We start from the raw sequence: 25,526 nt of genomic DNA, 5'->3' as shown, positions 1-25,526 counted from the left end.
TGGACCGACTGCTAGAGATGGACAAAACGTCGGCCTGCCATCGATACATCTATCGAGCACATTTCGGTATTTTTATGCGATATAATCAGGGGTTCTACAATATATATAATTTTTATTGCATTTCAATAAAGGGAAAATTAAAACCTAAATTGTAATATAACTATTTAAAATATGAAATCTTTATTTTAAACCAATAAATGACACTCATATTTTACGTGAAATCAGAACAATCGAATATTACTACCAGTATTTATTGCCCGTTACTGACAATGTGGTATCTATCGGTTATAAATTTAAATTAATATTAAACAATTAATTATATTAAACAATTTCTACACCTGTGAACATCGTTTAAGTTTAAAGGATAATTTTAAGTTAAAACTGTTTATATATTGTTTCGAATATATAACATTTTTTTTCTTTTAATTCTTACAGATATATACTCATATTGAACCGGCAACTATCGATAGTCATGTCATACTATCGATTTACTAAAAAAAAGGAGTCCATCGATGCCCCGACGGTCCTGCCATCGATGTTTCTACCTTCACTTTCGTTTCCGGCGAGGTGCGTAATTTGCTCCGCGTTTTCGCAATTTTAACCGATTATCACTACGATTGAGCACTAGGCCGGCCATGTGCTAATAATTTAAAAGCAAAGCATATCGTTGCCACCGAAAGCAAAGTAATCCCCAAATCTGGTTCACTTTTAATTCGTAGAAATTTTACATCATGGACAATTCTGGAAATAACCGCTACGAGCTGTTGTTCATGGACGACGATGACTCCTCCGCCGCGCCCGCCCAGCCACAGATTCCCGCCGTAGTCGCGGCGCCTAAGAAGCCGGAACCGGCGAAGGCGCCGAAGGGCAAGTCCGAGAAGGAGAACAAGCCGGTAGCGTCGGCTCGCAAAGCCAACGTTCCGGCGGCCAAGAACGCGAGTCCAGTGAAGGGTGGCAAGGGTCCCGCTGGCGGGGATGTGGGCCGTCCCAGGAATGCAGCTACAAACGGAGCCAACAACCAGGGCAGGTTCAACAACCATAACAACAACAACAACCAGCGCTACGGAAACAAGGAATCGACCGGAGAATTCGGAAACGAGCTGCCACAGCGCCAGTTCAACAATCGTGATAACAGGGGACCTCCACGCGCCCGCACCGGCGAGAAATTCGGAAAGCGCGAATTCGATCGCCAGTCTGGATCCGATAAAACCGGTAATTATGCCTAGATTCTGTTCTTTGTTCTCGTGTTTACTCCTCGAGTGGGTTATAAAGTGCGAAGTTCTCTACTTTCCTGTGTGGAAAATGCTTGCCTACAATGGCGGCATGCTGCAAAATATAGAGAAAATGGAAGCCTTGGCAACAAGATTACATATCGCTTGCTCCAGCACATATTTCTCACGTGACTTTCGATCATTGACGGCAATAAAATGTGTTGAATTTGTAATACGCAAAACGTTTGAAAACGTGTTTGTAAATATTAAGTTTCCAACCACAATTTGTGGTCTGAAATTGGTGCTTTGCATTTGTAAACACATGTGTTTTCTGGAAAATTCTTTAAGGTCTACTAATTTTTAATTAAATATTATAGGTTAACTTGTCATTTGTTTTATAAATTCCTGTATTTCTTTAACTTGAGAACACGTTATCCCGAAAATTGTTTTACTCCTTCATATCAATTGGAATCTATTAATAGTTGACTTATTCTCCACAGGCGTCAAGTCAATTGACAAACGCGAAGGCGGTGGTGCCCACAACTGGGGTTCCCCGAAGCAGGACATTGAGGACTTAAAGACGGTCGGGGAGACTTCACCGCAGGCGGAAAAAGAGGACTCGGCCAACGAACAGTCGGCCGATCCCGCGGTCGCCCCCGAGGAGGATGAGTCCAAGCAGATGACCCTCGATGAGTGGAAGGCTCTGCGAGACCAGCGTGCCAAGCCCAACTACAACTTGCGCAAAGCGGGCGAAGGTGCCGTCGATAATGCGGAGTGGAAGAAGATGGTGGTGCTGAGCAAGAAGAAGGAGAGCAACAGCGAGGACGAGTTGGAGTACGATCCATCGCTGTATCCCCAGCGCGTGGGCCGCCTTCAGCGCATCGTGGACATCCAGTTCAACTTCAATGATGGCCGCAAGGGTGGTTTCCGCAAGGGACCACGTCCCGGAGCCGGTCCTCGTGGAGAGGGATTCCGCGGCGAGGGTGGCTTCCGCAATGACGGACCCCGTGGAGAGGGTGGCTATCGCAACGACGGACCTCGCGGAGAGGGTCCTCGCAGTGAGGGACCCCGCGGAGAAGGCTACCGCAACGAGGGACCCCGTGGTGAAGGATACCGCAATGATGGACCACGTGGAGAGGGATTCCGTGGTCCGCGCTTTAACAACGGACCCAGCAACGGCTATGAAAACAGACAGGAAAACAACAACAGATTTGGAGAGAAACGCCGCTCCGCCCAGAAGCCACTGAAGGTTGACGATGAAGCTCAATTCCCTACTCTGTGCTAGGAGTTGAGAACAACAATAAGGTTTAACAATTTCACGTATTACATAATTAGTAAGCTGGTCCTTCGGTTAACGAATAACCATTAGATTTTCGGGCGTAATCTATGAAGCTTGACGACCGATTAACAAACAGAAACAAATCAGCCACGCTTATCCATATTCCTTAGTTATAAACAAAAATTTTTGAATTTTTCACTCTCATCATTTACGCATTTAAAATAACTATTACAAATAGTTGGAATGTTGAAATAAATTTACTTCATTTACAAACCAAGGAATAATAACTACGCTTATAACCATTTTATTTGCCAAAAGGATTTTATTACTAGGTAAATTCGCTGCCATCCTTAATCTTTTGAATGAACGCACTTAATTCTTGGGCCGAGTACGATTTCTTTCTGATCTTTTTCGGCGGCGGGGGTTCCATAGAAGACGGTTCCAGTTTAGTCTAGGAATAGATTGAAGTTTTTTTAGAACTGCAATAAAAGGCAATGTTTTAAGAACCTACGAAGTGTCTGTACTCGGGTGAAATGGACTCCAGCTGCAGAAGTCTATTTTCCACCTTTTTGATTCTACTGAAAATGTTTTCCTCGTTGTCGGTGGTTAGGCACATGTACGATTCAATTGCCTGCAGTCGTGAATTGGGTAGCGATTTCCTCATTTCTTTGCTTGGATCCGTTTGGCCGTCACGCGATCCCATTAGTTTATTCAGTTCGAGTTCGTAGTTGGGTCGCATTTCCATTTGCTGAGGTCCGCAGCGATTGTTTACTCGTCGAACTGTGATAAGTTGTTTGTATAACAGAGTGGCTATAATTATGAAAATAGAGAATCGTTTACCCACCTTTTAAATGGGAATTTGACTGCTCCTGCTTGATAATTGTGCTCTGCGTTCGAGCGCAGGAATCGCTGAAGTCTTTGTCTGAATTAACAAAAGACGATTTAAAGTCAATTACATTTTGTGAGTTGATTTCGTCGCGTTTTCTGTTGACAAAACATTCTAAACGCTTGGTTAACTCAGCGTCATTAACTCTAATTTGTACCAGAGTTCGTGGGACGTCATGTGACTCCTCCACTTTGCAGGGACAAGCTGCATAATTGAAGGCACTTTGCGATTTCTCTGCAATGTACAGTCATGCACAGAAGAGAATCCAATAATATTGTTAATGCTGGATTGTTAGTTATATTTACAAGTGTACAAATAATAAGAATACATGTCATGGTGGTTACTCATAAGATCTTACTGGGCCTGATGGACTCCTTGTTCTCCTTCCATTCGCTGTCGTAATCGCCCTCGTAAATCTCCTTTTTCCAGATGGGAACCCGAGTTTTTAACTGGTCTATTGCAAAAGATACTGATTCTAAGGCCTCCGATCGATGTGGTGACGAGGCGGCTATAACTACACTGGCTTCGCAGACGGGCACTGTTCCCAATCGGTGATAGATGACTATGTGCTTTAGATCGGGCCACTTGGATCGGAGATCAGAGCATATTTTATTCATTTCCTTGAGTGCCATGCTATCGTAGGCCTCGTACGCCAATGACACCACCTGAAATGTTGAAAAGTACAAATTAATCAATGGAATCAATTGACCGAGATAGTGAACCCACCTTTTTTCCCTGAAAATTATCGCGCGTAGTGCCCACAAATACCGATGAAGCTCCACAGCCTTCATCGGCCAGCAACTGGTGGATATGGGCGATGTCAATGGGGTCGTTAACCAATTTAACGTGATCCATGGCGGACTTGTTAGCCTCCACTTAGTGGCGGTATGATGGCGAGTTCGTCTCCTTCCTTGAACAGAATTCTTTCACTCAGGTTATCAATATACGACTCGTTGTGGGCCAAAATCAAGTTATCCCGAATGGGGGTCAGGCCAAATTTGGACACCAGTAGCTCCAGCAAATCGGAGGCAGTAATTTCAGTGGGCAGATCCACTTTCGATCGGGGAGTGTTCGCTAATTCACGGGATTTAGCAAAAAACAACACGTGCACGTTGACAACAGGTCCATCCGCATTCATATTTACAAATGAAGATTGGCGATGACAAAGCAGTTTGACTTTCCGATAACTAATGCTCTCCATTTGATATCGGTACGAAGTGGAATGGAATGGTCCACGGAACGGGAATCAGCTGACTGAAACTTAATCAAATGATAGGTTAAAGATTAATAAATAAATCAAAGAACCTCCTAGATAATGGAATAAAAGTAGTTTATACAATATAATACGGGCGCGAATTTATTTTTGGTAATTCAAATCATCGACAGCATACAATCGATATATTTTATTTGAAGTTCGTCCATCGCTATTTACACCGATATTTAATTTCGCAAGTGAATATAATGGTTTTTATTTAACTTACGTTAAGAATTCAACTTATCTAACGTAGATAGCAAACTTGTGAATATTTAATGATAAGTTAGGTGGCTAGATAGATTCATTTTTTGTTCGCCTTCCGTGTTGACATCGTCAACACTCCAATTAGAACCATGAAGACACGTTTCAATACCTACGATATAATCTGCGGAGTGGCGGAACTGCAAAAGTATGTAACAAATCAGATAATCCCGATGCCCAGGAATAATGGCACATCTATATTTACATTCCAGGCTGGTCGGCTGGCGAGTGAATCAGATCTATGACGTGGATAACAAGACGTACCTCTTCCGGATGCAGGGGACCGGCGCTGTGGAGAAGGTCACTCTGCTGATAGAATCCGGCACTAGATTCCATACCACTAGGTTCGAATGGCCCAAAAACATGGCCCCGTCTGGTTTCAGCATGAAGCTGAGGAAGCACTTAAAGAACAAGCGTCTGGAAAAGATTCAACAGCTGGGTAGCGATCGTATTGTTGACCTCCAGTTTGGTACCGGCGATGCCGCCTACCATGTTATTTTGGAGCTTTACGATCGCGGTAATGTGATCCTTACCGACTACGAGTTGACCACGTTGTACATACTGCGTCCGCATACGGAGGGCGAGAATCTGCGCTTCGCTATGCGCGAAAAATATCCCGTGGAACGCGCCAAACAGCCTACGAAGGAACTGGAACCGGATGCACTAGTTAAACTGTTGGAAAATGCTAGGAATGGCGATTATTTGCGTCAGATTCTAACACCCAACTTGGACTGCGGTCCGGCAGTTATAGAGCACGTCCTCCTCTCGCACGGCTTGGACAATCACGTAATCAAAAAGGAAGCAACAGAAGAAACGCCGGAGGCGGATGACAAGCCAGAGAAAGGCGGTAAAAAGCAACGTAAGAAGCAACAGAATACGAAACTGGAACAGAAGCCATTTGATATGGTTAAAGATCTGCCAATTCTTCAGCAGGCAGTTAAGGTAAGAACACTTTGGTGCAATAATTTATTGTTAAATGTAGAATGTAATTGTTCTCTACAATCTTTTAGGATGCTCAAGAGCTCATAGCAGAGGGAAGTAGTGGAAAAAGTAAAGGCTACATCATTCAAGTGAAAGAGGAAAAGCCGACAGAGAATGGAAAAGTGGAGTTTTTCTTTAGAAACATCGAATTTCATCCCTACCTCTTTACCCAATTCAAGAACTTTGAAACGGCCACGTTTGAGTCCTTTATGGAAGCTGTCGATGAATTTTACTCAACGCAAGAGTCACAAAAGATTGACATGAAGACGCTGCAACAAGAGCGTGAGGCACTCAAAAAGCTGTCTAATGTCAAGAATGATCACGCAAAGCGTCTAGAGGAGTTGACAAAAGTTCAGGATGTGGACAGAAAGAAAGCTGAGCTTATTACGTCCAATCAAAGTCTGGTGGATAATGCGATTCGGGCTGTTCAGTCAGCTATTGCAAGTCAATTATCCTGGCCGGATATTCATGAGCTTGTGAAGGAGGCGCAAGCTAATGGCGATGCTGTAGCTAGTTCCATAAAGCAGCTTAAACTGGAGACTAATCATATATCCCTTATGCTCAGTGACCCTTATGACAATGATGAAGATGACGATGACGATCTTAAGGCTCCAGAGCTTACTGTTGTGGATGTCGATTTGGCTCTGTCTGCTTGGGCCAATGCCCGGCGGTATTACGACATGAAGCGTTCGGCTGCTCAAAAGGAAAAGAAAACTGTGGACGCTTCCCAAAAAGCTCTCAAGTCAGCGGAGCGCAAGACTCAGCAGACACTAAAGGAAGTAAGGACTATATCCAATATAGTAAAGGCACGAAAAGTTTTCTGGTTTGAAAAGTTTTACTGGTTCATCAGCTCTGAAAATTATTTGGTTATTGGAGGAAGAGATGCGCAGCAGAACGAGCTTATTGTAAAAAGGTATATCCTGACTTACTTTTATAGATTGCAGTTTTTGTAACTAAAAAATCTTGTTATTGCAGATATATGCGTCCGAAAGACATTTATGTCCACGCTGAGATTCAGGGCGCCTCGAGTGTTATAATTCAAAATCCCACAGGAGAAGAAATACCTCCCAAAACGTTGCTGGAGGCTGGATCCATGGCTATTTCATACAGTGTTGCTTGGGATGCCAAAGTGGTGACCAACTCGTACTGGGTAACAAGCGATCAGGTCAGCAAAACTGCACCAACTGGAGAGTACTTGGCCACGGGAAGCTTTATGATTAGAGGAAAGAAGAACTTCCTACCCTCCTGCCACCTGACCATGGGTCTAAGTTTACTTTTCAAGTTGGAGGATAGTTTTATTGAGCGCCATTTGGGAGAGCGTAAAGTCCGAAGCCTGGATGATGATCAAATAGATCAAAATGTTAAAGAAACCGAAGTTGAACATGACCTTTTGTCAGATAATGAAGATGCTGATACCAATCCTAATGCAAATCTATCGGAACAAAGTTCCAATACCGAAATTACGGCTTTCCCCAACACAGAAGTTAAGATTGAGCACGATACAGGTCGCATTATAGTGAGATCCGACTCCCTAAATCCAGAGCTCGAAGCGACTAAAGAAAATGAAGTTGTCTTGGAAAAAATTCTGAAAAAAACCGACGACGAAGAAACGACCATTATTTTGGCTGGTCCAAGTCGAAAGAAGCAAGTAAGTGCCAAGAAGACCAAGGAAGACAAGGCACGGGCGAAACAGGAGGCCGCCAAACAGGAAGTCGCTCCTGTGAGTACTGAACCCAAAAATCCATCCCAAGTTAAGAGAGGCCAGAAGGGAAAACTCAAGAAAATGAAGCAAAAATACAAAGATCAAGATGATGAGGAGCGGGAAATTCGCATGATGATTCTCAAGTCATCGGGTAAAGAAAAGCCACAGGCAAACGCCGATAAGGCTGTGGAGAAAAGTGAGTCAACTAAGGAGTACGTGAAGCCAGAGAAAAGTGCAGCACCCAAAAACCCAGTGGAACTGGACGATGGGGATGAAGTGCCCGTCGGCGGAGATGTGGATGTACTCAACAGTCTGACTGGACAGCCGCACGAAGGAGATGAGCTGCTCTTCGCGATACCAGTTGTGGCTCCCTATCAGGCTTTGCAAAACTACAAGTAAGCTATACGCAAACTTCCTATAAAATGTTTCCTACTAAATGTTATTTCCTTCTAGGTTTAAAGTGAAGCTCACCCCAGGAACGGGAAAAAGAGGAAAGGCGGCGAAACTAGCACTCAATATCTTCGCAAAGGAAAAAGGCTGCAGTGCTCGGGAGAAGGACTTGCTGAAGAGTATAAAGGAAGAGTCGTTGGCCAGGAATATACCAGGAAAGGTCAAGCTCTCGGCCCCACAACTGCAGAAGTATCACAAATAAGTAAATCAAATGTATGCAAAATGTTGAGCCATAACGAAAGGCGGTGTTAAAAATGCTTTTAAAAAGTAATGTCAGTTGATAAAAATAAAAGAGGATGTATACAGAAGTGGCTGTTGATGTTGGCCTAGTAAATATATACTTGGGTTCCTTATCAAAAAGATATATATATTGATTTTGCTAACGGTTGAAACTGGCTTTTATCGATAGTCTTGTTGCTGGGCGAACTTTAAGCTGGAATTTTGGGGCGCATGCGCCTCATATGGGGCCCGAGTTTGCATGTGTTTGTTTACTTCGGTTGGCTGTGTTCAAAAGTGGTGTTGTATAAGTAGATATTTTGGTGCTAAGTCGCCTGTTTTGGCATTTTGTGTACTAAAAACTTCGCGAACTTCTCGTCATCGTTCGATACGTGAATCGTCACAGTAAAAAAAAATCTACACGAGCCTGGCCAAAATAGTTGAATGATAAAATAAAATCCGATGAAAAAGCAAACAAGCCAGCAAATCACACAGCTCATCGCAACGTAAAGACAATACAGCGGAAAATGTATCTTTCGTGCGAAATCCGTGTAACACACTTTTTCCAAGCCATCCGTTTGTGCGCTGTGGAGGATTTCGCCGATATGTAGATACATTTGGGCAGTGACGCAGTGCTTCCCAACGAAAAGGAATCCTTAGCGAAGGAATAAAATTAAAGTGCAGAGGCTATGGTTCGGTGAAAAACTATGGCCTTCAAAGTCCCACCCAGTTAGAAGGATATGTGCGTGTGTGTCTGTAAGTGTGTGTGTGTGTGTATGCATACATATGAAGGCATGTATTGATTAAGGAGGCAGGACGTTTTTTTTCCTCAGCCGTGTGAACTGAACTGAATTAACATACAGTGTTTACGTGCCACCAATTATAAAGTTACAAGTTATGCCCCAGCTGACATACTTCCAAGCACTAAAACTAGCATGATGTACAAAAAAGTACCCATATTCGCAGTGGCATTCGCATTCGCACATACAGACCTTCGTGTAGGTATGTATGTGCGAACATGTGTGTATACAGCATACACTCTATTGCACCTGCTCAAAAAATCAAATATCCGAACTGAGTTCCATTTTCTGTGGTTTTGAAACATTCCACACAGAACGGCAAGGCAAACAGAAATGAAATATGTGATGGCATATTTAACCATGTCAATAAAAAGTATTTGCACACAAAGATATCCTGCAGATATCCTGCCTACTACCCCACTAGCTTAGATATATGTATATATTTCAGAAGTTAAAATAAACAAATGAAATAGGGTTTACCTTTCAGAAATGCCAACTGAAAGCTAATATCTCGCTTATAATGGACTTTTGAGAACTATTCACAACTGCCAGATAAAATGAGGGCTATCCTGATTGCTCAAGCGAACCCCAAAAAGGCGTCGACAGTAACTAAACATATTTGTTAGCAGCAGATCTACTAAAAACAGCAGTAAGTTTCACTTAACTTACTTACAAAATTTAAATAAAATACATGTTTATATGTAAAGTGCACATTTCTAAACCGACTTTATACTATGATATTATTTGAATTTTGAAGAACATGGAGCCAAATCATTATTACTGCCGGAGCGCCATGCAGCAGAATCCCTCGACTTCCATTCCCCAGCATGCGGCGAACAAACTCAACTATGGGATGAACGCTGGCCAGGATTATGTGACATGTAGCTCCGGCCAACCGCAAACGGGCTACAGCTCCAAGGATTTGGTGGCGCGCAGTGGGAACAGCAAAACGCTGGGCGGGAATGGCAACATGGGTAGTCCGTATGGAGGATCTGTGTGCAGCAACAGTAGTGGGCAATGCAGCAAGAATACTGCCAACGCTGGGAACTATATCAACATAATGACTGTTCCACTGGGAACTCTGCAGTATAATCGAAAGAAGCTATCTACTCAAGACTATGAGTGCGTTTGCTATACTATACTATACTATACTATATTTGTGCAACTAATATACGTAAATACTTTTCAGATCGCATTTATATTACAACACTACGGATGTGAAGTGTCGCGATGATTACTATATAGCCAACAATGCCGCAGCAGCAATACCGCAGCATCAAGCTCATCAACCGCAACAGCAGCACCTGCATCAGCAGCCGCATCAGCACCAGCATCAGCAGCATCAGCAGCATCAGCAGCAGCATCAGCAGCATCAGCAGCACCAGCAACACCAACAGCATCAGCAGCATCAGCAACATCTGCACCAGCAGCAGCAACAGGCCAACTTTCTCCACATCCAGCAGTCGCTGCAGCACAACCACCAACTGAGCCACCCCGAACCAATCCATCAGTTGCCCCAATTACAGGGTCCGGTGGCCGATCCACCAGATGCCTTCGACAACTGTGCGATCTTCCCGAGCGCCGGCGGCAACGGCACCGGAAGTGGACGCGTGGCAGCCACTCAAACCCATCAGAACCCATCCGGTGTGGTCACGTGCGACCAGCAGGTGCCCGTGTCCCTGGGCTCGGTGAATATGCCAGTGCCCCCAATCATGTACACCGTGCACCGTGTGGTGACCACAGCCCAGATCCAAACGGCGGTGGGCAGCACCTTCGCCTCATCGGCCAGTGTGTCCAGTGTGGTCAGCACGGGTCAGAATGATGGCGATTGCCTGTCGCCGGCACAGGTGTCCTCCGCCATGGCCGCCTCTGGGAATGCTCCCTGTTTGGGCGGACTACCCGACATGGGCGCCAACATGATGAGCAATGCAAGTGCACTTTGTCCCCTTTCCGAACTGCGGAGTCCATCCGGTAAGAGATACTAGCTCCACTTAAAAACTATGTTTTTTAATAAGTTTTTTAAAACTTTTTTGTTAGTTAGAGAGGCTAAGTTTGTATGTTTTGTATCATGTTTTCTGCTCTTTTGTGACATTTTTAGGAGTGCTCACCAATAGCTCATTCATGCCACAACATCACAAGTGCAACAATGGCAACGATGCCCAATCCAATCCCGCAATCCAAAAACGCCTCATGGCAACCAGCTCAACTTCGAATTTCGCGACTGCCGGCAAAGCTGCTTCCAATCTAACCCGTGCTCTCCAAAATGTAAGATACGAACACAATCCTTTCACTTTCAGCAACTTAAAAGGCACTTTTACTCCATAGGTAATACCCACATGCGTTTATCTTATGTCCCGGGTGGCGGTGCACATGGAGATCGAGGGCACTGCCCAGTGTCCATCGCAAGTGATGCTGGCAGCTGCCTTGGGCTGCGAGGAGCTGGGCATCTCCAACAAGCTGCTGGCACAGAGTGTGTTCGGTTTGTGGATGACAAGTGCTTTACTGGAGATGCAGCTGAAGGCCCACCACTGCCCCTATATAGTGCGAGTTGCGTGGCCCAATCTGCTCCAGAAGTTCAGCAACTCCAGTCCCAGTGATCGCAAGTTCGATGAGCCCATGATCGTTTTGAAGCGCAACGTCTTCTTCTCCAAGCGAGATGAGGAGAAGATAAAGTAATACTTATCAGTAGCTGCCAGATGAACCCATTTTAAACTTGTTATCATACTATTTGCAGGGATCATCGGATCTTGGAGCTGCTCTATGAGGAGGCCAGGAACAATGTGCTGACTGGCAGGTATATCATGGAGCCCGTGCATTCGCTCATGTTGGGTGGCATTCAGGCGCGCATCGAACTGGGTCCCTACAACTCCCACACCCATACAATAGGATTCTTCAGGCAAGTCTCCTTAACTTATATAACATTCTAGATACTAACTTTGTATGCTACCTCAACCATTTAGGGAGAACCAAGCCAGGTTTCTGCCCCCTCACGTGGCCAAGAGCTCCACCTGGCTGTGGCTACCGATTAGCCAGAAGAACTCCGCGGAGGTGAAGCTCCTGGAGCAGTTCAAGCGGGTGCCACAGACTGCCACCACACGAAAGTTGATGAGGAAATACCTGGAATTCTGCTGGGCACTGCCCTTCTATGGGTATGTACTACATCTATATATAATACAACCAATAAATATTTAATAACTAATGATTAAACATTCAAAATTTTTGCTTACAGTGCCGCCTATTTTCATGGTCAAATTGAGCAACCTGTTCGGGGCATCATGGCACTGGTCAACCAGAAGGACATGGAGGTTTTGGTCGCCGTCAATGAGAGAGGTGTTTTCGTAATAGATCCGTACGAATGCGTAAGTTATATTAGAATACAGCTTATAGTTGTAATCCGCACTGTTAAATGAACCACATCACTTTCGATGCAGACCCTCTTGCTGGGATTGCGATACGAGGATTTGTCCTGGGATTACGCAAAGCCAAGTGCAAGTGATGATCCCGAATGCCTCACTTGTATCTTCCTGCAGGTAATTCGCATTTTCGCTGTTATAAAAACAAGCTTGTAGTATCATTTACTTTGCAGTTCGATGCTGTCGAGAACGGAATACAAGTGTCCAAGCTAATGCAAATATTTTCAAAGCAAGCTGCCATGATAGACGCACTTATATCACATTTTACGGATCAGATCAGAAACAAAAAGCAGGAGGGTGCCACCCAAGAACCTTTTCACGATGGTGAGCTACTTGTTAGCTGACACATTTCTTCCATTTATTAATCAATTCCTTTGCAGAGCCAAATCCTATTCAAAATAATGGAAATGGAGTCTTGTGCAATAAGCTGTCGCGATTAACTTTGGCCACCTTCGATGAAGAGGGGGGTCGTTGCATTGGGCAAATGGGATCATTATCAATAAGCTATTAACATTTGTTACTAACGATAAAGTAAATTTAAGTTAAGGGGTGTTGAATAAAGTTCACGCATATATTCACGAGTTGTTGATCAATTTCCATAAATATACTCACAAGTAAATTTTTAGCAAACGGAATCTTCATACTCACAGTCACCTACATAATGCATTCCATTTAACCAAAGTTGTTTTCTAATTTTACAAAATATCGGTGATCATTATTCGAATTTTAATGAATGGTACAATAAGTTACTTAAGACTTACACTAAGTTACAGAATATATCGCTAAAAGGCAATGGCAAACGAAGATTCCATAATATCCGCACCCATCAGATACTTTATTTGTTGCCCAAGAGTATGTATTATTTACAAAAATAGTTGCTTTTCATTAAACACATGTAATTGTTTGCAATTATTGCATGTATTCCAATTGAAGACCCCGAATAGTTATCTCATTTTATTTTAAAGTTAAGATAAGGCATGCAGTATATATTAAGGTATATACATATATGGGTATGTGCATTTGACGTATGCGTTCAGAATTAGTTTAATAAGCCTTCGACTGAAACAAATTATGTATATAATAACAATAAAGTGTATGTACAAAATGTAAGGGCTAACTGCCAACATAGGTTATGTATATATTTAAATTTGTATGTATGTATAAATTGAGACTTAAAATAAATACCGTTTCCTCATATTTATACAGCAAATACTTATAAATCTAATGCAATTTTATTTTTTCTTTAAATGTGCACTTATTTTTATTGATTTTATTTATCACAAGGAGTTTCTCAAAGCGGTATTACAATTGTTAATTTTACTTGATATTTTCGATTTTATTCTCCTTGCAAACGTTTATTTCTTGTGTAATTTCTGTATTTCATTTAAAATAATCGGTTAATTTTGAAATACAATTTTGTGACAAATAAACATGAAGGAAAAATTGTTTAATGATAAATAATGATATAGTTATAACATAAAGCAACACGGAAATTAATCACAACAAGTAGATGTAATCTAATAAATTATAGTTAATAGAAAATTTATTTAAATATGTGTAAATCAAACATAATACTAAAGGCTACTTACTTTCTAAAATGTGTCTTTTAATAACACAATAAAAAAAGTATTAAAAAAGCGAAGTGTGATTTTATTCAAGGATTCTATTCTATAGTTTCATTGTGATATATTAATGATGTCCATCATTTTAAAGTGTATTTTGTAATAGTCTCTATAGAAATATTTGTTCTACTAAATCAATTTTTGAAATTGATAACATCATTTGGTATATTTAACATATTTACCTTTAATTGCATCTTTTCTTTTAGGTTGCTGATATTTTTCCCGAGGCTGAAAGCTTTTATTAGTTTTTCTTTACAATAACAAGAAGTGTTTTTTGGGTTAGGGGTAAAATCATAGTTACTACCAAGGTGTTCCTAAAAAGGTTTTATGTACGTAGTAGTATACAGTGGTAGTCAAAAAATTAGAAGTGATCTAAAAGAAAAGTTTAAAACCATTTTGTGTGCAAACAACCATCAGCATATATGTAACAATGAATATTCTTCAGATAAGGTACATATATGCTATTCATTTATATTGCTCCTTGGTTTTAAATACTGCCTAGTAAAATCAAAAGTTGCACAAGTGATCACTTTTTTGACCATATATTTTCTAAGTTGTGCACAAGATAAGGGTGCAATGAAAATATTTACCATTAATAGCGGGCAAAGAGTACTCATCGAAATTTGTGCAAACACACAGATGGAGAGTGCATAGAATGCAGAGTAGAATTGTGTTATTCTCGGCAGATTCGCGACCCAAAAGTGCAACCAGGTCCACGTCCGTATCAGATCCGCTCACGCACATGCGGATGCGGATGGCCAAACACACACACACACACACACACTCTCGCAGGAGGCGATGTTTATGGGAGGTAAATAACTGGTTTTTATATAAACACACGGGCACTCACACACACTGACACACACACAGCCACGTGCAGGAGACGATTCGGAAATGTGCATCCAGCATGTTGGATATGTAGATCCATAGCACCACCACACACACACACATACGCAGGCCGCGAAGAGGAACGCGGATAATGGTCAGGATATCATACCGATAAGAGAGCGCAGCAGAGCGAATATCGTGAGCGGGACATGAGTAACAAGTTGTTGCACTGGTGGTGGTGGTGGGGAGAGATAGCGAGAGCGAGAGAGAGTGAAAGGAGAGAGTGGCGCCTCACTCGATTGGTCGAGTTGAAAACAACAACGGCACGCCGTTCTCTTCGCCGCAAAATCGTCGGCTCATCTCGGCGTTTGGCGTTCGGCGGTCGCCGTTCGCCTGTCGCCGTTCGCATTTCGCAGTTCGCAGCTCGCCTTTCGCGGAATCGGATTCACAATCACATCCTTCTGCGAGTTCGAGGAGTGCACACCGGTGGTCGCATTCGCATCCGCAAAGTCCGCGCTTCGAAACCGCTATCGTAATCGCAATCGCAATCGCCATCGCCATCGCAAGCAGTAATAGAACCATGGATATCTCCGCCTACCAGCACATGAACATCCGGATGAGCACGCGCGGCAAGCGTCCGCTAAGGAACCTTACGCCCAACGACAAGGTGCGCGCCATCCAGCGCATCCACAATGGCGAAACCAAGGCCAGCGTGTCGCGGGACATCGGCGTGCCGGAGTCCACGCTGCGTGGCTGGTGCAAGAACGAGCAGAAGCTGCGCTTCATGTGCCGCCAGCTGGGCCCCGATCACCTGGGACTCGATACGCCACCCGAAAAGCGCGCCAAGTTCGAGCTGCAGCTTCAGTTGCCACCGAAGTTCGTGGCACTGCCTCCAAACTACGAGGAGCTGGGCTTCGGAGCACTGCCCTACAGTCCAGCCGATTATCCGGTGCAAAACGAATCCCTGCTGGAGAAACTGAGCCTGGTGGAATTTGTGAAAAAGAACGGCGGCTTGCATCCGGAGGGTGCAGTGCATCCGGGTCAGGCAGGCGTGATGGACTACTCCAACAATATGCTGCACCAGCTGAATCTTTTGGCCCTGCTCAACTCCAAGCTCACACCCCAGACTGCCGATATCCTGGTGGATGCACCAGCCAAAGCCGAGGACAACAAAGCGATGGATTCGCCCGCAGCCTCCGAGGATTACAGCAAAAACAATTACCCCTTGCTGAGTGTTAAGAACTGGGCCAAGGATCCGGCCAAGCGGGTGACCGCATCCAATCAGCCGGAGCCAGTGAACGATAAGAACAACAATGCCCTGGAGGCCAACAGTGCCGCAGCACAAACTCTGGCCACGGAGCAGGCGAAGACTCCCATGTTTCCGGACACCACAATGCCCCTACTGCCAGCCCCCTTCCCGAATCCAGCGGATCTAGCGCCTGTGATAGCACCAGTGACTCCGGCCAACGCCCCGCCCACTGCAACCGACAACCAGGGTGCGGCTCTGCTGGACTGGTGCAAGCTCTTCAATGCCAGCTTGAACTTCCTGGCCTTCGCCGCGGCCGCAGCTTCCATGCAGCCAGGCGGCGGCGGAGGAGGAGGAGCAGGTGCACCCGGCTACAATCCAAACCAAATGGCCAGCGGCGGATCGGAGCCGGATCTCGAGACATATCCCTTCAATGAGGCGCTGCTGAAACGCCTCAGTCCACTGGCCCACAGTGAGGCCTCCAATGAAAGCTACTGCGACAGCGAGCCGGAGGATCTGTCCGTGCGCTCGTGCGCCTCCAAGGCGTCCAGCAGATCCCACACTCCGGACAAGAGCATCGGGTCCAGCGATGCCGAACAGTAGACACCCTTACCCATTATGGCATAGTTGTAGTTGTAGTTCATAGTGTAAATACCTTCATTTTTATTGTTATTAGCCACCTTTAGTATTAATGAGACTCGGAATCATTTCGCAATGCAAATGCCATTTGTACTTATCAATTAACGTATTAATATCAATGCAACAGGTATTAATAGATCAGCATACTATAGCAGCTAGTATTAACTAGGAATATCGTCGACTGTGTGTGTGACTACTACTTGTTTGAAAAGCCAAATTCAATTCATCTACACGTACATATAATAACAAATACTAATTGTGTTAAGTAGCTTAATTAGTTGGCACATTTTGTCAGCCATTCCAATCGATTTGTTTTCGTACTGTGTAATCTGCGTAACTCTTGACTAAGCATATAAACTAATTACTAATGAAACGAATACATATTTATTAACAGCAAAACAAAACAAAATAAAATTAAAGCGTCAATCTCTCAAGATCTAAACGAGCATTTTTCTACTTAATGGGGTTTCAATTTCAGCGGTTAGAAAAATGGGTGAATCTTCTACAACCGAAAAAAACCAAGTAAATTATAGTCTTCTAAACTGAATGACCCATCGAAAAACAGGAATTTGTTATATAACTAAAATATCTGGAATTAAGCTGTTTAATTATAACCAAAAGCATATAAATTCATGTTGTTTTTATTTGAAAACATTTCTAAGTTATATCATTTTCATGAATAACAAATAGTGCACAACTTTTTATCAGATTTTTGAATCAGCTTTCATTAAACTATTTTTGGATTCATTATGCAAATTAAATATAGTTTTATTAAAACTTTACACTTAAAAAACAAATGAAATGCAGTACACTAAGGCAGAAAATTTGAGATACTTTTGAATTTCCATTTGGCAGAGAAGACTTTCAATTTATTATACGAATAATTGCACTTCGCATGGAAATAAATACTCGTAATTTACTAAAGTGTCGGAGCGAATTTTGTATTTAATATATATTCCTAAAGGGGGATCATTAATATAGGTGCCATAGATGGAGGTCAGCTCCTGGCATCTGGGCTGTGCGTTAATGAGTCCTCCTTCTGGTCCCCCACTCCTGTGCCTGGAAAGCGTTTTCATCATCGGCATCGGTCAAGTCGAACACGAAAAAATGGCACCATGGCCAGAGGAGCAGCTAGAGGAGCAGCAGAGCAGCAGGAGCAGCAAGAGCAGAAGGAGCAGAAAGAGCAGCCGCCACGGATGGCCATCCAGCGGCATGAAGACGAATTATTGGCTCACCTTTTGGAAAAATTAAATATCGCGTGTTGGTAATTTCCGCTTGGCTTCCCATTGCCGCTGCCATCGGGTGAAGTTGAGGCGAATTATTACGATGATTAGGCGACTGACAGTGCTCCCAGGCATCGGCATCCACATTCACAGCCACATTCACAGCCACATCCACATCCACATCCACATCGACATCCATATCCACATCCATGTCCACATCCATGTCCATGTCCATGTCGACCATCCGGCCTGCCAGCCGTGATCTGTATGCATGTTTTGCTCCGCATTTCGCATTTCGCAACTTGCAACTCGCAACTCGCAATTCGCAGCCCGCAACTCGCATTTTCGCATTTCGCATTGCATGTGTGGCGCGCAGCGTTTTGTGGACATCTTCGTGGCATTCTGGTCTGGTTCTGGGCGAGGATTAAATTACCCGAGCCAATCCCCTGGGCATATCGACGGATCCAGCCGCTGTCAATATTGTGTCGCCTCGTAACCCGCACGATCCGTTGCGGATCCGATCGCGGTACTAGGACCAGCACCCAGTACCCAGCACACATCACACAAGTGCCCCAAAATAAGTGGCCATTCCCATGGACAGGTATTGTTCCACTACCAGGAGGTATGGTGCACTCTATGCATATGCAAAGCCACAAATAAATGCTTTAAAGGTTGGATCTATAGGTATATATGTTACATATAATAATAATGAGCAGAAGAACTGTTCTGAGATATATAATACTTTCATCTTGAATGTCCTTAAAGTAATAAAGTAATATCTTAGCAAGTTTAGGGTTTATATAAAGAGGTTTACGAAGAGGTTTACTACTTCGACTGCTACTTTTCAAGAACCCATTGAGATGACAATATAAATATTGCCAAAGAGTTCAATGCACCGCCGAGCCCAAAGTGAAGCGCAGGATGACTGACATTCCTCCAGCATATTGTCCAATGATTGACAATGGAAACGGGTATGAAATTACCCGAGGAACTGAGGGATATCGATACCACATCCGCACCGGTGGCCGATGGTTGGGGCGTTCATGAAAATGGCGAGGAATTTGCGTGAGCTTAATGCGCAGCTCGTTCGACATTTTTTTGGGAAGAGGCGCAGTTGCTGTAAGGATAATCACAATATTTTAAACTTTACAGCAGCACACAAGACACAGAAGGCACACAAGACACAGAAGGCACATGATGCATGTGGGCAGTAAGTGCACATGCATTTTTGATATTCCCGCCGAAATGCCCATGTAGCTTGAAGTCAATTTATTTGCTTTCTTATCCTCGCGTTTGAATAATTGGCTACCAAGTTACCTTTACGAGATCGAAGCGAACCTTCTGCATTTTGCGTGTGGAGCCACCATGGACCATCCACATCCACATCCACATCCACATTCGCATTCACGTTCTCTAGCATGCATCAATTACAATCAGATTAGTTGCATGTGAGCAGGAACCCTTTGATGGAAAACGATCGCGCCAGATTAAGTCGCGAACCGATCCAAACCGAACGGTGGACTAACTGACTGGCCATTCTTCTCCAGTCTCGGCACGAATCTCGGCCTCCTCGAAGCTGGTGGATCACTTGGAGTGGCTGGCATGGAATGGAATGGAGTGGAGTGAAGTGGAGCGGAGTGGACTGAACTGGACTGTACAGAGACTGGACAGTGAGTCTGTGTGTATTGGAGATCCATTAAACTTCTGGCACCAATTTGGCCAGCAAAAAAGGCTTTTTTCTGCTAATCCAGCTCTGGAGCTACGTTTACTTGCTTTTGGGTCAGAACTCATAATAATCTTAACCTAGATTTTGAAATGCAGTCAATAGATCCCAAAAAGGATGAGAAGAAAAAAGCATAATTCAACCTTTTGCTATAGAAAAATAGTACAAATTATACATATAAATCTTTATAGACCTTTTTTTACGTTTTTTCACACTTTTTTTTTTGTTTAAAAATGATATTTTATGGGCAAAACATTGGAAATAAGCGTCCAAATGTGGAATGTCATATCTCGTTGAAGTCGTATTTCAATTCCCAATCGATTGGTGTCCCAATTTAAAAATTTTATTTTTGGTCATTTTTTGCAAAATTTGATGATGTTACCCCTTACAATAAATGCAAAAATTTGAAATGAAAAAAATTTTTTCCCAAGCCTTGCAAAAAGTGATGGGAATCGAAAATATTGATAATTAGCAACACAAAAAAGCTTTTACTTTGGTTGTATGACCATTTTTAGCCAAGTTATGATGAAAAATCCTTCAAAAATATTGAATTTTTGCCGAAGGACGTTTTCCTTACTTTTCTTAAAAGTTTATACATTAATGGCCAAAACATTGGAACTAATAGCCCAAATGTGGAATGTAATATGTCGTTGAACTTGTAATTAAATTCCCAATCGATTGACCTTTCAGTTTAGACCCTTTATATTTTGTCATTTTTTTCAAAATTTGATGATGTTAACCCTTACAAAAAATGCAAAAATTTGAAACAAAAATTTTTTCTCCAAGTCCTACAAAAAGTGATGGCGATCGAAAACATTGATAATTAGCAACACAAAACTGTTTTTAGCCGAGTTATGATGAAAAATCCTTCAAAAATATGGATTTTTTTATGAAGTTACCCCTTAGCAAAATTGGTGAAATACTTTTTTTTTTCGGAGTTCCACAAATTTCTATGGGAGTTTTAAGTATGGGTAATAAGCTGTCCAAAACAGTTTTTATTTTGGTTGTATGATAATTTTTAGCCAAGTTATGATGAAAAACCCTGTAGTAAGCATAGAAATTTTCAGCAAAGACATTAACTGAATATTTACTATGTATTTAAGCTAAACTATAATATTTTTGGCGGCATAAGATAACTTATTTATTTATTTCCTATTTCAGTCACCACCCACTCGAATATTGTTATCAAGCGACTGTGTCCTTAATTAACGCCTTACAATACCGTAAAATGTAGGCTCTACGGCCAGAATTACTTTTGAGTTTTCATTTCGATGAGATGTATGTATGTGCGAGCCTTGTAAATAAGTAACAAGGATTTGTGTACTTTTGTACCGAATTGCGCTTTGCAGATACTGCATAATTTTTGGCTCGGAATGATGATGATGAATACAACTTTTGGTATAAATTGCAATTTATTGTGTCTTCTGGGTGAAAAAAAAGTGTTTTTGTTTCAATAGTTATTTTTTTGCTCCCCCTATTTCAGCATTGTTCTCCTTTCTGCTCCTTTTGTCCTTGTGAACATCAAAGCTGAACCAGAGACTTTGTCATCATCCTTCTCTTTGCCTTTTTGTTTTTGCCAACCGGTTCGCGTCCTGGCGTTATTCTTGAAAAAGTCCTGATTTAACACTGGGAAATGATTAGAAATTTATGTGTTTAATATTATATATTAGGATGCACGCACTAGCAACTGAAACTGATGTGTATTTTTTAAGGGAGAAGGTTCAGAGACACTATTGTTTTTAGATTACAACTTGTAGAAGCCCTCGAGCAATTGAATCACATCAAGATGCTATTGGTCAGCTGTTAAATTTGAAATGGGCCAAAGTTTGTTGTGCCGTTTGCCAGAGAATAACGATTAGCACAATATTTTGATTGCTACCTGAAGGATGTCGTGAAAGCATCCTTGGCAGTGCCACTGCATTTACCACAGCAACTTATCGCAACCACGATGTGAAATGCCGGAAGGATATTCATCCCCTTGATTAGCGCGTGTAAGTCGGAAAGGCTGGATTGTTTGGTTTTATTCTGTTTTGTTTTGTTTGGTGCTCTTTTGCTGTGCAGACCGATGTCATCCTGAGAAAGGACATCCTAATGAATATGTCATTGTGCGCGATAAAGTTTTCACTTTATTGTCAGAATTGTCTCGTTATTAACACGACGACTTCAGTTGATCGAAACGTGGAATGTGCGGCGATAAGAGGCTTAGAGTTTTAGGCCAAGGGATTCCCAAGACGGACGATTTGGCATTCGCATTGTTTTCCATGCAGCTACTTGATTTCTAAAAACGAAAAAAAAAAACACAAACCGGATTTCAGTTGGCTTTTTTGGGCTTATTATGTTGCATACATTCTGACACGCAAAGGCCTTTTTTTGTACTTTAAAGCCAAAAAGGCAAACCATGACCGCAAAAACTAAAAAAAATCTTGGCGAAATCAGTTCCAAATGGTTACGTGCTGTTTTTGTAAGAAGATATTTATGATATTACCAGTAAAATACAGTTTTTGTTAAGTTCTATAAGTTAATATTGTTGAAATTTTTCAAATATCTCTGAACTTGCCTATAGGATAATGAAAAACTAGCTTAGTTTCATTGTACTTTCCCTAAAACATATGAAGGATATCAGAACTTACAACCTATAGCTTGCATTTTTCAATAGTCCTGTATTTAGATAGGCAAAGCAAGCTGCAAGATCGGCACAGTCGTAACAAGATGACCTCTGACCTTATTTATATTAACAAACAAAGAGAGAGAGAGAGATGAAAACCCGTATGTCCCATAAGCCATTTAGTGTTTGCATATAGAAAACAAACTCTTTATTTAGCATTGAAATCGGTGGGCTAGAAAGACACGGTCCGATTTGTGATGTTTATGTAACCCTTATTCTTGTCTGCGGTAAGAGTGAAAATTATCACGGCGCCTCAATGCAAAACTGGATTAAAGGTCGCCGGACTTTTGGGCCCTGTCAACGTTCCAGCCATCGTCAATAAATCAGCCCAGTTGAAAATTCCGTTACAGGACACGGGATTCGTGAGAAAACGTCGTATAATTTCCCAAAGCGAAGTTGTTTTTTTTTTTTGTTATGTCCTTCCACATCTATACCGATGTCCGGTTAAATGACAGTAGGGCATTGGAATTCTAATCGAAATACCGGTTGTGCCGAGAACCAACACCATCTTACACCATATCTGCAATTACTTGTTCCGCAGCGATGTCCCAAGAACGGGTTCCCATAACCGTGGATGTTCGAATGAATGGATGGATGGTCGGATATGAATATTAAGCAGCCGTGTGGGTATTTATCTAATCTTAACAAATGACTTGATGTCTTCGTCACCGCTGTTAACCGTGCAGGACATGCAAATAAAGTTTTTACGCCAAGGTATTTATCTGGCGGGTATTAGTGTCAAACTTTTCGGTTCGCAGTCCTGACAAATGACACATGGACCCAACAGGATATGCCCGATCGCAGGACGAATTCGCAGCGCTTCCTGTTTGGCACCTTAAATGCTATGTATACCTCATACAGGATAGTGGTTTTACTTAGGTAATTGCTTATCTAAGCTAGATAAATGGGCTGTATCAACTAAAAATATATGCAATTAACTCTTTTAAGTGCTATTAATGGCTAAATCGGAATCTTTTCTTTGCCTGCAAGACGTGCAACGGAATCTGTGATCCGAATCCAAGGGTTTGCAGCCCACGTAAGAACTTCGGGGGTTAGTTTTGGCACTGTCCATGGGAAATACTGAAATACCTAATGAGTTCTGGCACTTTTTAACGACCGACATTGTATTCCTCCACAGTCGTTATTATAATCACGAAACACACACCTATACATGCTAAGGCTAAGTATATAGCTATATACTTCATATATCCTGCCAGCTAAGTCCATGTAAGATATATGTGTGTGTGTGAGTGGGCATACTAAATGTGAGCACTAAGCCCAGTGTCAGAAGTTGGGTTGGGGGGCATAAAAAAGCGAACCCCTTCACTTGTTGTTAAACAAACTCTTGCGATTTCTATTTTTCATCGCCGGGACCGGTCGGTCACTCTCACTACTCGAGAAGTGGTGCCGCAGATGGCTCTGGTCCGCCTCCAAAGTGGACAGAATTTAACGTTCCAGAGACTCGTTTAATAATTGCTCAGAGTGCGTGCGGTTTGGGATGTAGAGTTGGTGGAAAGTTGAGTTTGGGGGTCGAATTGGGTCTACGTCAACCGTGTCGCTAGGCCTGTCGTACGGGACAGGCCCGTAACGGGCTGTGGACTTAACCGGACCCGGGACAAACCGGACAGGACCACTAACCCATACCCATACCCATACCCTTGGCAGGACCTTCCCGGGACCTTTCCCTGGACCGCTGGCAGTTGAAATTTGTGATAGATGCGGTTTGCGGAGGCTGGGCGATGGGGCGCGAGGTGTGGCACACACACACATAGACACACAAACACACACTCGCAGAGAGACACGGACAGGGCGAGTGGACAGGACCTTTTGTAGCCTTAACCCCTAAGTGTCCAGAAAAGGGATGAAACGGCTGAAAAATGCTTACGCCGGGTTTCGAAAATGTTATTACGAATATATTATGCGCACATACCAACTGCCAAACACACACACACACACACACATACATATATAAGTAAACTTTTACTTTTGTACATATATGTATAGACCTTGGTTATATATTCAAAATTATATGTGTTACAAGCGCGTGCACATAGTTTCAGCCACATGGCCGCAGATTATATATACCTTTGAATATATGGATATATATATGTAACCATTTTGTATATATTTTTGTGTGCGGCCAGTGGTCAACAGATTTGGATGACCGGCACAGCCTACGAATGTCCTGAAATGAGGTTATTACGGAGGACACCAGGGGCCGGTGATAAAGGCGTGAGTCCATTTACCCCGGCCACAGAAACCCTTTTGTTTAGTTACCTCGCCGTCCAGGACGAAATCGGGCTAGTAGTGTTAGCCGTAAAGTGCTCAGTGGCGAATTAAAAATTGACATACTTATACATTTTACAGCTTACACGTGGCGATAAAAGATGTCCATCTGGATCCACACAATGCCATTGTTTTTTATTTGCCACTTTCTTAAGCTGGTTGGGTGGTGAGACAAAAAACCCAGTTTTGCAGTTCATTCATATGCGACTTGCCTTTCCGATTTGTTCTCAATAAAAAAGAAAAAATGTATACATATCCTTCGGTCTGGTCGCAAATTTAATAACACTTGCATAAGGAAATTTCCAAGTCACGAATTTGCTGGACGACCTTGTGAACTTTGGTCTTAAAAAAGAATTTAACTGATGCCAGACGTTTGAGGAAAGTTTTACTTTAGTTTAGTATCATTGATCCAAGGAGTCTAGCCAAGAACTTTGCCCAACAAGTGGGACAAAGAGTCAATTTAACCTGTCATTACAGCAACACTCTTGAGAAGATTTCTTCGAGCTGGCAAATTTGCCACAAAGTCAATGGCAATTTCATTATAACTCTTAATCACCCTCGTTATCGATGGATTATAATCACTTGAGTGCCAAAATGGATATTTAGGCATACATATGTGTGTGTTGTATTATTGCCAAATAGTTTTCATTATTTTGTAGCAGCAAACAGAGGAGCACAAACGAAAGAAATATGGAAAAATCTTAATTAAATTTGCCATTCGTTTGCTCTTTGAATAGAAACATTTGTTTGCTTTTTAAAAAAAAGCAAGATGCCATTCAAGATTTTCTTAAAAAGAAAACAAGAGCTCAGTTTAACACTTTTGTTTGAGCTGCCTAGGAT

At 42.5% G+C, this 25,526-nt stretch overlaps 6 protein-coding genes across 6 annotated transcripts; 4 read left to right on the top strand and 2 right to left on the bottom strand.

Annotated features, from left to right (window-relative positions):
- Positions 1–532: 532 nt before the first annotated feature.
- On the top strand, positions 533–2,777 carry LOC6538585 (ribosome-binding protein 1). The gene is made up of 3 exons (XM_015193431.2): positions 533–567; positions 720–1,212; positions 1,712–2,777. The coding sequence occupies exons 2-3, from the start codon at positions 732–734 to the stop codon at positions 2,494–2,496; spliced, it is 1,266 nt and encodes a 421-aa protein (XP_015048917.1). The 5' UTR covers positions 533–567; positions 720–731; the 3' UTR covers positions 2,497–2,777.
- A 15-nt stretch (positions 2,778–2,792) lies between these two features.
- On the bottom strand, positions 2,793–4,235 carry LOC6538584 (molybdopterin synthase catalytic subunit). The gene is made up of 5 exons (XM_002099070.4): positions 4,103–4,235; positions 3,735–4,041; positions 3,335–3,610; positions 3,002–3,270; positions 2,793–2,941 (listed from the first exon to the last, which is right to left on the bottom strand). The coding sequence occupies exons 1-5, from the start codon at positions 4,229–4,231 to the stop codon at positions 2,819–2,821; spliced, it is 1,104 nt and encodes a 367-aa protein (XP_002099106.1). The 5' UTR covers positions 4,232–4,235; the 3' UTR covers positions 2,793–2,818.
- On the bottom strand, positions 4,119–4,539 carry LOC6538583 (molybdopterin synthase sulfur carrier subunit). Its single transcript, XM_002099069.3, has one exon. The coding sequence runs from the start codon at positions 4,512–4,514 to the stop codon at positions 4,242–4,244; it is 273 nt and encodes a 90-aa protein (XP_002099105.1). The 5' UTR covers positions 4,515–4,539; the 3' UTR covers positions 4,119–4,241.
- Positions 4,540–4,802: 263 nt separating this feature from the next.
- LOC6538582 (nuclear export mediator factor NEMF homolog) lies at positions 4,803–8,385 on the top strand. The gene is made up of 5 exons (XM_002099068.4): positions 4,803–5,040; positions 5,105–5,834; positions 5,903–6,786; positions 6,849–7,970; positions 8,029–8,385. Exons 1-5 carry the CDS (start codon positions 4,985–4,987, stop codon positions 8,225–8,227), a joined length of 2,991 nt encoding a protein of 996 aa, XP_002099104.1. The 5' UTR covers positions 4,803–4,984; the 3' UTR covers positions 8,228–8,385.
- A 134-nt stretch (positions 8,386–8,519) lies between these two features.
- Positions 8,520–14,052, top strand: LOC6538581. The gene is made up of 12 exons (XM_015193430.3): positions 8,520–8,997; positions 9,529–9,690; positions 9,799–10,163; positions 10,231–11,012; positions 11,140–11,306; positions 11,367–11,713; positions 11,776–11,937; positions 12,002–12,190; positions 12,271–12,400; positions 12,473–12,571; positions 12,628–12,778; positions 12,835–14,052. Exons 3-12 carry the CDS (start codon positions 9,802–9,804, stop codon positions 12,963–12,965), a joined length of 2,520 nt encoding a protein of 839 aa, XP_015048916.1. The 5' UTR covers positions 8,520–8,997; positions 9,529–9,690; positions 9,799–9,801; the 3' UTR covers positions 12,966–14,052.
- Positions 14,053–15,322: 1,270 nt separating this feature from the next.
- On the top strand, positions 15,323–17,231 carry LOC6538580 (protein distal antenna-related). Its single transcript, XM_002099066.4, has one exon. The coding sequence runs from the start codon at positions 15,485–15,487 to the stop codon at positions 16,751–16,753; it is 1,269 nt and encodes a 422-aa protein (XP_002099102.1). The 5' UTR covers positions 15,323–15,484; the 3' UTR covers positions 16,754–17,231.
- Positions 17,232–25,526: the final 8,295 nt, after the last annotated feature.

The sequence above is a fragment of the Drosophila yakuba genome, chromosome 3R (genome assembly GCF_016746365.2).
Source record: "Drosophila yakuba strain Tai18E2 chromosome 3R, Prin_Dyak_Tai18E2_2.1, whole genome shotgun sequence".
NCBI classification, from domain to species: Eukaryota; Metazoa; Arthropoda; class Insecta; order Diptera; family Drosophilidae; genus Drosophila; species Drosophila yakuba.
Note: the sequence above shows the minus strand (reverse complement) of the source record. Positions and strands in the feature narration are given on the sequence as shown.